Raw genomic sequence first — 10,252 nt, 5'->3', positions numbered from 1 at the left:
TCCAGCCTGAATGATTCTGGGATTCCAGTGTGATGCTGGATCCACATCAGAGCCCCTGTTTCCAGTGATTGCTGCTCACTGCTGGAATAGCTGTTCCACAGCAGCTGAACCCTCACCTTGCTGTCTTTGCCTCTCTCTCGAAGCCACGACGAGGATGAAATCCGGCCCGTGCAGCAGCAGGATCTCCACAGGGCCATCGAGAAGATGAGGAAATCCAAGGATGTCTCCATGCAGAACCTCGCCATGGAGATTGTTTTTGATTAAGCCCAAAGAGCGTGTTTGCAGTTCCTGACGTGATTTAGTTTGACTTCTGTAATCAGTTAGCAAAACCAGTGCCGGGGGCGGGAGCGGGGGTGGCCCGGGGAGTTCTGTTGTCTGGAATCGTTTCGATACAACAACTTCTAAGTTATTGAAATTCCATCGCGCCACTGGAAGTGCAGCAAGAGATCATGAGTGGAACAATTGAGCCCAGCCCGAGAGTGTTGTCCCACACTGATCCACTGAGGAGCCTTCCAGCAGGTGGGACACGGGGGCGCCGGGGTGAGGGGGACAATCCGTGGCAGGGCTGTGCTACCTGTGACCTGTATATAGCCACACTTTTTTTTATATATAGACATAATCTGTAGATAACTTGAGTATGGAAAATCTTTTCTACTTACTGAAGCAAACCAAATCAGAAGATGCATAGATGAAAGGTTCCTCGATACTCAGTTCACTTCTACCTTTTAGCAGCAAATACCAAGATAGAAACTGCTTCTAGAACAAAGCAAACTTTGAAATGCTACTGATTTCTCTTTCACGTGACCACTTGAAATCTGGTGCCATTTAGTAAATATAGCAAACTACTCTGTACAAATGTTTGAATACTTTTAATTTTGTATGAATCCTGCTTTTTAAATGAACGCTGGTTTTATTTTGGGTTTTCCCTTGATGTGAGCAATTAGAGTAGACTCTTCCCTGGTCTCTCCTGAAGCCCCACGTGTTCTGAGCTCTCTGGAGCCGTGGCTTTCTGAGCTCCTGTGCATTGTGCTGAGGACTGGCTGCTCTCTGTGTCTCCTCTGGAGGCCCCAGTGTGGCACCAGCCCGTGAAGTGTCACAGCTCTGGGGCAGGGGGGGGACACTGTGTGATGTGTGGCTCTGTCCCACGCTTGGATCCGTGACACTGGAGAGCAGAGGAAGGGTTTTAGGCTTGTAAATGTGATTTAGCAACGTGCTGTGCTTGTTGGTAACAGTTGTGGTGAGTTCACGTTCTGTCGCGACGGAGGCGAAGGGTTGCAAATGTGAGTGGCAAAAGTGTTCTGGTGAAGTTTTTGTCAGAGATATTCAAGAACTTGATTTTTCTTTGTCTAATTTTACAAACTGTGCACTAATTGAACACAAATCTGCAAAGGGAATTGTTTCCTACCCCTGGGGTGGAGTGTTGTGTCACAGCTCTGCTGCCTGTGAGGGGAGGGAGGCGCTGGAAGCAGAGAATGATGTAAAACCAAACGCACTGCAAAGGAAAATAAAGTGAAATAAAGAGGGCTGGAGCCCTGCCATCACAGTGTCAGGGGCTGCTGAGTGTCCATCCAGCACAGCTTGCTCCCTGCCATTCCTGGAATGCTGGGCTGGGGATGCAGCAGGGCTGAGCTTGGCCCATTTAATCTTAAAAGCAAATGAGGAGGGAGGGGGGTTTAAAAGTAACTGAATAATTGCTTAGACTCCTTTTCTTGTATCAAAAAACAATGGGAGATGCACATTGCTCTAACACAGGGGTGTGGGAAATTAGGCACAGCAGAAACACTGTGCTATGGAAATGGGAAAAGTCTGGGATGTGGGATGCTAATCCTGCCCTGTCATGTTAGTGCCGGGGCTGAGGGCAGGGATGAGTGACAGTGCTGGCTCTGGGTTCAGGGAGCCAGTCCAGAGGAGGCCCCAAGAGGATCAGAGGGCTGGAGCAGCTCTGCTGGGAGGAAAGGCTGGGAGAGTTGGGATTGTTCAGCCTGGAGAGGAGAAGCTTTGGGGTGACCTGATTGTGGCCTTCCAGGGCCTGAAGGGGCCTGCAGGAAAGATGGAGAGAGACTATCTCCAAGAGCCTGGAGTACCAGGATGAGGAGGAATGGCTTCCCACTGCCAGAGGGCAGGGTTAGATGGGATATTGGGAAGGAATTGTTCCCTGGGAGGGTGGGGAGGCCCTGGCACAGGTTGCCCAGAGAAGCTGTGGCTGCCCCTGGATCCCTGGAAGTGTCCAAGGCCAGGCTGGAGCAACCTGGGCTAGTGGGAGGTGTCCCTGCAGGGGGTGGGAGTGGATGGTCTGTCAGGTCCCTTCCAGCCCAAACCATTCCATGATTCTGTGACTCACCTCAGAATTAAACCTGCAAATTGTGCTGCTTACCAGGATCTGTTTCTGGGGAGGTTGGAACAATGGCTGTGCCAGATGCTCCAGCTGATCCATGTGTTCCATGCCCATTCTGACACTCCTCTCTGGGGTTGTTACACCTGAGAAATGCCAGGCTGGGAGGCTCCTCCTGCACCTCCTTTTTTTCAGGCTGCTCACTATTTGGTAAAGACCCAGCACAGGCAAGTCTTAATTGGCATGAATTGAGTGTAAAGTGTATCCTCAGGGGAGCTTTAATGTCCCACTGAAGGCAGGGGAGCAGGAACAAACCCTGGGCTGTTGGCAGGTGCCAGGGGCAGCCTCTGGCTGAGCTCTGATCTGCCTGTTTCTCCAAAATCCTGGCTCTTGGCATGGTTGGAGCTTGCCTTTTCCTCATGCCCGTGTCACCGCAGGCGTAAGGGGCTGATGGAAGAGGCACAAGGAGTTATTTCTGGTTGCCCCTGAGGGCAGTTACTGCAGTTGAACTGCAAGTCCCACTTCTCCAAGAACCTTTCCAGACTTGTCTGCTCTTGCTGCTGCCTCAGGAGTCCTCGTCAAAGCACAAACCCTGCTAGAAAGGCTGGGGAGGCAGCGTGGTTTGTCCTGCAGGAATGTGGCTGCTATAATCCCATGGCTCCAGCAGTTTGATCCAATCCTCACCCTCTGCTCCTGCCTCTCCTCAGAGCTGGGGGTGAGCCTGATCCCTCTCCCACATCTCCAGGGCCAGCTCCTCAAACTGCGTCGAGTCTCCAGCGCTGAGCTCCGAGATGCAAAGCCAAGCTCCCCCCTCAAAAAAATCCAAGTGAGAGCTCCTTACGTGTATAAATATTTATTTGTACTAAAAGTGAGTGTTTCGTAGCGGACTATCGAGTTCAGAATATATTAAATCATGAGAGGCATCAGTTGAAGTACAAATTCCAGTCTCATGTCTTCAATAAATACACTATAAAACCCCCGGCCCACATACTCTAATCAGAGGTAATCGGGACACTACGCTGGTTTAACAGGATAAAACAACATCTGTGCTTGCTGTAACCACTTGGATTTACCACAGAGGGTTTTTTTAATGTTGGATTGTTTTATGATGAGCAGCAACGGTGCTACTTCACTCCTTAAAAATCCAAAGTGGGAATATTGCTTTTGGCTTCCAGGTCCCTGCCGGAGGGCCTGAGCAGATGAGGTGCTGAGGTGCTGTCGGCTCCCACCACGGGGCTGCAGCATTTCCTTGGGGTATGACACAAGCTTTGGGCTCTTTGCTCCAAATACTTTAAAAAATGACTTAAAACCCCAGCCAACAAGCCTTTTTGCAAGGCTGTTTTCCAGCCATGCCCAAAGGCTTGGACGCTGTGCCGTGGCCCAGCACAGCAGCTCTGAGCTGGCGGTGTCGCTCCCGACCCTGACAAGGGGAAGCTGGTGGGTTTTGCTGAGCACAGATCCATTTGTCATTAACACTGAGGCACAAGAAGAAGGGAACTCTGGTTCCTGTTCATTGGGAACACATCCTGACCGGATCTGGGGCAGCTACTAAAGAAGGACAGGTACAAAAATCACGAATTCAGGTCGTTGGAGTAACAAGTGAGTGCATGACTGTCCTCTGCTGGCACCTCCCGCCCGGGAAAGTGGAGTGGGATCAGCCCTTTCCCTGGGAAAGCTCCACTGGCCACAGGGAGCACCTGAGGCAGGGGCAGGTGGCCGTGGGGCTGCCAGGGGGATTCCTGGGGTGCAGCACAGCGGGTGAGGCTCCGGGGCTGCATCACTGCCTGCTCCCGGCCCAGGGAGGCAGCGGAAAAGCCTCAGGCACAGCAGCAAAGTCCAGCTCGGGCTGAGGCCGGGGAAGGAGGTGAAGTCTGGGGTAACTTTCCACCAGCCAGAGCTGGGAGCAGCACCAGGCACTGGCTCTCAGCTCCCCAAAGGGCTGGGGGGGGCCAAGGGCTTTCCTGCCGTGCCCCAGCCAGAACCACTGTCCCCATCCCGCTGGCACGGAGGGAATCGGGTCACCTGTACCCACACAGGGCTGCAGGTACAGAGGGGGGCAGGACCTCCAGCCTCCTCTCACCTAGTTTACCATGGACAGCTGCTCAGACCCCCCTCACGTGGCCACTTGGCTGTTTGGCCTTTGATTTGCCTTCCGGATGGGAGGAGCGCAGGCAGAGGGAAGGGGGATCCAATCCTGCCAGGCAGGAAGATACTCCATAGCATGTGGATGGCATCCCCAATTTTTTCTTGCTGCTCAGATCTTCCTCAGAGATCTCAGGATCTCAGGTGCCTCCCAGGCCAGCTTCCCCTGCCAGGCTGTGAGCACAGGGAGCACCACGGCACAGTCCCCACAGAGAGCTGAGCTCAGAGCACCAGGAACGCTCATCCAGGGTTTTGTTTGACCAGAGAGGTCAAACAGGAGGAAGGAAGCAAGGACTGACAGTGAGCAACTGGCTCAGCCACAAGGAACTGGTGGTGGTCAAGGCTGATTTTAAAAAATCCTTTTAAAAAAGGGCATTAAAAAGATTCCACTGTTTATCAGGGAAAACTGTCTAAGGCACAACCTGGAGGGCAGTGACTGGATCCAGGCACTGGGTGCCCGTTTCCCACCCCAGCAGCAGCATCTGCTCCTGGCTTCAGCACCTGCTCCTGCCTTGTCAGGCAGTGCTGGGAGAGGGGCACTGGGAAGGCACTTCTTCATTCCTGCTGCATGCAGGGACAGGCAGGATTTATCCTGGTGCTGAGCTTCCTGCCACCAGGCTCAGCCGGGAATGAAGGACTTGCTGCCCTTCTCCCTTCCAGCTCCACAAGGATGCTCCCAGCAGCTTCAAGGGGAGAAGGACCAGGCTCAAAGTATTTCTGATTAGTAAAAACCACTCTGACCTGGGTAGGAAAATCCCACAGTCAGAGCACTGGAAATGCCAAGTAACTGATCTGTGTCATAGGGAATCAATCAATCATTGCTCACTCTTAATACAAGTATTTCTGGGGAGGAGGACGAGTGTTAGTTCTGCTTTTCCAGCGACTGGTAGTAGGTGGTGAGGACTTTCCAGGCCTTGGGGGCCATGAAGCCGTCCGGTGGGTTCTCCCCTTCCCGAGCGAGTTTCCTCATGCGTGTTCCTGAGATGAAGTCAAAGTCGTCGTGCCTGTGCAGAACAGAGACAGGCGACGTCAGCACGGCTGGCCCGAGTCAGCCCCCGAGGGCTCCTCGTCCCAGAGGAGCTGGAGCATCCAGGACACGCTTCCCCAGCTGGGAGAGGCTGTTTCTCCTGCCACTCAGTCCCCAGACTGTGCTGCTTATCCTCCCTGTGCCACCTTTAGTTCCACGTGACCCATCCTTGACCTGGTGACAGCTCCTGGGGGGAATTCCAAGTGGCTTTCCCAGGTTCTCCCCCCACTCCTCTCCTTAAGAAGAACACCAAGGGTTTTCCCTCCGCCCTGGCAGGCTGTGAGCCCGAGGTGACCGCAAACCCCACGTGCCGTGGGGGCCGAAGGAGCCGCGACGCCGCTGCCGCGTTACCTTTTGGGGTCATAAAAATCCATGGCCCTTTTCAGCTTGTTGTAGGCAGCCACCCTGAAGGGGATGATCTCCACCGAGGTGAGCCCCGGGGCCATGCTGAGCACCTTCCCGCCGTGCGTGGGCTCGTAGAGGTCCTTCTTGGTGTCGGGGTGCGGCATCCCCGCGGGATCGCGCCCCACGATGTAGAAGTTGGCCCCCGCCATCATCCGGGCTCGGCAGTGCCACTGCACCTGCACGGGGGGACACGAGGCTGAGGGCTGAGCAGCAACGGGGCCCCCCAGCCCGGGCTGAGAGAGAGGTCCTGGCCAGGCACTTGCAGGAAAGAAGGAAGGAAGGAAGGCAGGAGATGTGTCGGCAGCCGCGCTGGGGTTTGTCGCAGCACTCAGGGCACCCAGACACATCTTCCACTGCTTGGACCCGAGGCAACCACAGTTCTCCTAAGGACACGTATTTCCATGGAAACACTGGGCATGGGAACGGGGTTTGTCCCAGGCTGGTGGCAAATGGAGGTCACAGTTGGAACCTTGAACATGCAAAAGCAGTGCATGTTCACACACCAAAGGCTGCCCACACACCCCTCCTCTCCTCCCTCAGGGCAGGTCCAGCACTGACCCTTTTCGTCCCAGCGACTTAGGGACGGAAGGGAAACACTGAGGGAAACCAAATGAACGTCCCTGCCTGACAGGAAAAGGTGAAATCTTGTTTGTCCCCCTTGTCCCCAGTGAGGGGATGGGAGCCAAGCTCTGCCAGGACATGGCTGTGGCAGCAAGGGCAGGGGAACCGTGGAGGGAACTGACAGTGAGGCTACAGCTCCCTTCCTGGGACTTCCCGGAGCAGCAGGGGTAGGCTTGCAGCAGAATCCCCACGGACAGGCTTCACACCTTGCCCTGGGGAGCAGCCAGGGGCTACGTTACCTCGGTGGGGCCGGCGTAGAGCATGGGAGAGGGGAAGATGGCCACGACGGTCGACTTGGGGTCCAGGACCTGCTCCTCCAGCACGGCCGCGTGCTGCTTCATCCGCCACTCCAGCGGCACGTCGTCATCCTTGGTCCACCCCCCCAGGGGGTGCAGGAGGAGCACAGGGTTCTTGTAGCCCCTCTCCAGGAGCTGGCGCCGCGTGTCCTGCATGAGCAGGGCGTGCCCGTTGTGCACGGGGTTGCGCAGCTGGAACGCGAAGACGGCGTCTGGAAGGGAAGGATGCTGAGGGTCAGGGGCTGGCACCGACCCTCGGGCGCCTTGGCTTCATCTCACACCCCTGGCATTCCCACACAGCCACAAGTGTGTCCTGTCTCCACACCAGTGAGGCCTTAAATACCTCAGGTGAGTGTTTCACACAGATCCATCGCTCTGCCAAGGTTGCTTTCATAACGCCCCTTTCCTTTGGGGCTGGTTTCAGTCCTATAATGTTCAGCCCTCCTGTCACGTTTGTAAGTGCCACCAGACACCTCCAGCAAGTTCCCCAACTTCCTGAGTGACCTGCCAGCTCCATGAGCTCAATGGCACCTTCAGGAAGACCAACACTCTCCCCAAAGCAAGGGTGGGTGTCCGACCTCTGCCAGCCTGCTGGGATGAGGTGGGACAGGGCTTGGAGCAACCCTGCTCTAGTGGAAGGTGTCCCTGCCCACGGCATGGGGTTGCAATGAGATGATTCTTAAGGTCTCTTCCAACCCAAACCATTCTGTGATTCCATGGGATAGCCCCCTGGGAGCAGACACCTGAGCTGTGCCCATGTTCAAGGCCAACCATGTCAGTGCAGACAGGGGGGCTCTGACCTGCCAGGGAGGACACGAGCAGGATGCTCAGCACTGTCCAGCCCATCACAAGCACCATCCTCAAACCACAGAGACCCTGCCCCACTTTTCGTGCCACGCCCTGGGTCCCTCTTACTGCTCAACCTGAACAGTCCCATTTTGAGAGGATCCAGAAGCAACCTGGCAAGTGTTGTGAGCTTGGGAGCACGTCACCATGGATCACACCAACCTCCTGGTGCCAGCTGGGGCAGGGAGAGCCGTGTCCCCAGTGCCAACCCAGGGCACTCACCAGCATTCATCTCCCTGAACTTCTGCTTCAGAGCCCGCGGGGTGAGGCGGTACTGGTCCAGCCCATCGTTCCACTTGATCTTCTCCAGGACATGGAGGTCTCCACCAACCAGCCAGTCTCCACTCTCCATCACCATCTGGGAATGACACACACATGCAGTGCAGAGGGGGCAGCAAGCACATCCTTTTCCCTCCTCTCCCTTTGGAAAGTGTTAGGCTTGACTCAGCTGGTGGGGTGACCTTCCCTTCTCCTTCAGCACGTTGTGGGCAGAAAACATCCTTACAGTGACCACAGGAACTGAATGTCACGAGCAGCACAAGGCATCAGCCACCCAGTCCCCACCACTGCACCCAGCTGGGTGCTGCACTCTGGCACAAGACCTTCCTCCACCTCACTCTTTGCTCTTTCCTCCTGGGAATATGCAGGAGGAATACGCCTGTTGCACGGTGAACACCTGCTGCTGATTCATTACAGGAGGTGTTTTAAGGGAGCTGGAAAGGACTAACACAGCTCTAGCCTTTCTAAGCTCAAGTCACTGGGTGGCACCCAGAGCTCTCCCTTTCTGAGGGATGAAGTTCCTTGTACTGCCAGAGAGTAAGTGGGAAGAGAAAAGCCATAAAAACATGACACCCCTGTTGGCTGCCTGTACAGAACAGCCAAATTGAGGAGCACTAACTCATTATCCCAGAATTTTACAGAATATTCTAAAATGGAAGGGACCCCCCAGGACCATGGAGTCCAACTCTTCAGTCCTGCCTGCTTGGGATGTGATGATTCCCAGCAGGGAACTGGGCAAACAGGGGACCCGTGGCCCTCAAAACCCGGGAAAGGTTCGGTTCCCCAGCCCCTGCCTGCGTTTGCCCCCCCCAGCCAGGCTTCCCAGGGCAGCAGGGGGACAACCCTTACCTGGATGTGGGGGTGCCTGGGGCAGGTGGTGCCCCAGACGCGGGCACAGCGCTCCTCCTTCCTGTGCTGGAAGAACTCGGGGCTCCTGAGCACGGCCAGCCTGCGGCCCTGGAAGCTGAGCGCCAGCGCCTCGCAGCCCTCCAGCCGCTGCCTGTCCTCCTCCGACACCGGCAGCACGATGGGGATGCTCAGGTTCACCACGCCATCTGCCAAGAGAGGGGCACAACTTTACCATGCTCCAGCCCCGGGGCTCGGGGACACAGGAAAAGGAGGTTTCCAGGGAAGTTTGGTCGTGGTGCCGGTTTCTCTTCGGCGCTGCCCATAAGTTGTGACGTCAGTGGGATACAAAAGCTCCTTATCCCAGGGACACTGATGTCTCTGAGATACTTGGAGCACCTCATTACTTCCTGCACTCCTGCTCTTCCCCTGGTTCTTCTCCATTAGTTGTAAAGGTGAAGAATGCAAATGTGCTTGGAAAACGCAGCCCTGGATGTAACCCCTGCCTCTCCTCTGGGAGAACCACCTCCATGGAGATAGTGTTCCCTGGAGCATCCCATCCCCTGCACACCTCCTGAGCTGCCTCTTCCAGCAGGGAGAACACCACCACGCTTGGTTTGTTTGGGTTTTTTTCAGGATATCTGGATACTGCTACTCCCCCTCCCTGACATCTCTGCACTGTCCATGTTTAATCCGTGTCTATACAGCAGGTCTGTATTTGCACATGAACTTCCTAATTTCGGTGCTGTCCCTAAATACCTTGCAATCATGTTGGTTTTATCCCTGTTCCCCCAATTTCCCAGTCCTCCACTAATGCCCTCCCATTTCTCCTTGGATAATTCCAGTGTTAATACAGAAGAATCAGTCCCTCCCATGAGTTTCCAGTCACAAACAAATCACTGATTCGCTTCGTTCTGATCCGACTGAAATCAGTTTGGACCCCTGAGAGTCTTAATTTGAGCATTTTGACTAGGTTGTAGATTTTTTAATCCTTATTAAAATATTTGCATTTACTTTTAATTCACAACCGGGTATCATTCGTCTGCCAGGCAGCAATTTTCATGAATAATCAGAATTACAGTCACATGGGATCCAATCAATATCAATTTCATACATTCAAATCACATTGACACTGATCAGTCAATGAAGTCAGCACAGGAAAAACAAAAAGCTGGATTATGAAACCAACCAATGATGCTGCAAGGGAGGATATTCAGGCTCTATTTCCCAATGCAAGATGGAGATTTAACAAAAGATCACCCCAGTGATGGTAATCACAGAACTGCACAGCTGGGATGTTTGTGGTCTGGATGACATGGGGTGTGTCAGGCCACGGTTAATAATTTCCTTTTTTTTTCTGTTTTTTAATAAATCTCAAAAAATTACAGCAAAAAAATCTCAATTGCAGTAATTTGTGTTCAGTCTAAGGACAGTTACATACATACCAGCTACCAAGCG

General features: G+C 54.2%; 2 protein-coding genes across 2 annotated transcripts in view; one reads left to right on the top strand and one right to left on the bottom strand.

Annotated features, from left to right (window-relative positions):
- ATAD1 (ATPase family AAA domain containing 1) overlaps nt 1-1,541 on the top strand; it is a 12,868-nt gene extending 11,327 nt beyond the window's left edge. The window contains exon 9 of the mRNA XM_008927058.4: nt 144-1,541. Within this exon, the coding sequence (XP_008925306.1) occupies nt 144-264 (121 nt within the window). The 3' untranslated portion in view covers nt 265-1,541. The remainder of the gene's footprint in view (nt 1-143) is intronic.
- Nucleotides 1,542-4,080: 2,539 nt separating this feature from the next.
- Nucleotides 4,081-10,252, bottom strand: part of PAPSS2 (3'-phosphoadenosine 5'-phosphosulfate synthase 2) — a 30,237-nt gene continuing 24,065 nt past the window's right edge. The window contains exons 8-12 of the mRNA XM_029962582.1: nt 8,798-9,003; nt 7,892-8,027; nt 6,767-7,035; nt 5,853-6,082; nt 4,081-5,478 (exon numbers count right to left, since the gene is read on the bottom strand). Coding sequence (XP_029818442.1) covers nt 5,337-5,478; nt 5,853-6,082; nt 6,767-7,035; nt 7,892-8,027; nt 8,798-9,003 — 983 coding nt within the window. The 3' untranslated portion in view covers nt 4,081-5,336. The remainder of the gene's footprint in view (nt 5,479-5,852; nt 6,083-6,766; nt 7,036-7,891; nt 8,028-8,797; nt 9,004-10,252) is intronic.

The sequence above is a fragment of the Manacus vitellinus genome, unplaced genomic scaffold, assembly GCF_001715985.3.
Source record: "Manacus vitellinus isolate BGI_N305 unplaced genomic scaffold, ASM171598v3 scaffold_48_pilon, whole genome shotgun sequence".
NCBI lineage: Eukaryota > Metazoa > Chordata > Aves > Passeriformes > Pipridae > Manacus > Manacus vitellinus.
This window is presented reverse-complemented; position numbering and strand designations above follow the sequence as displayed.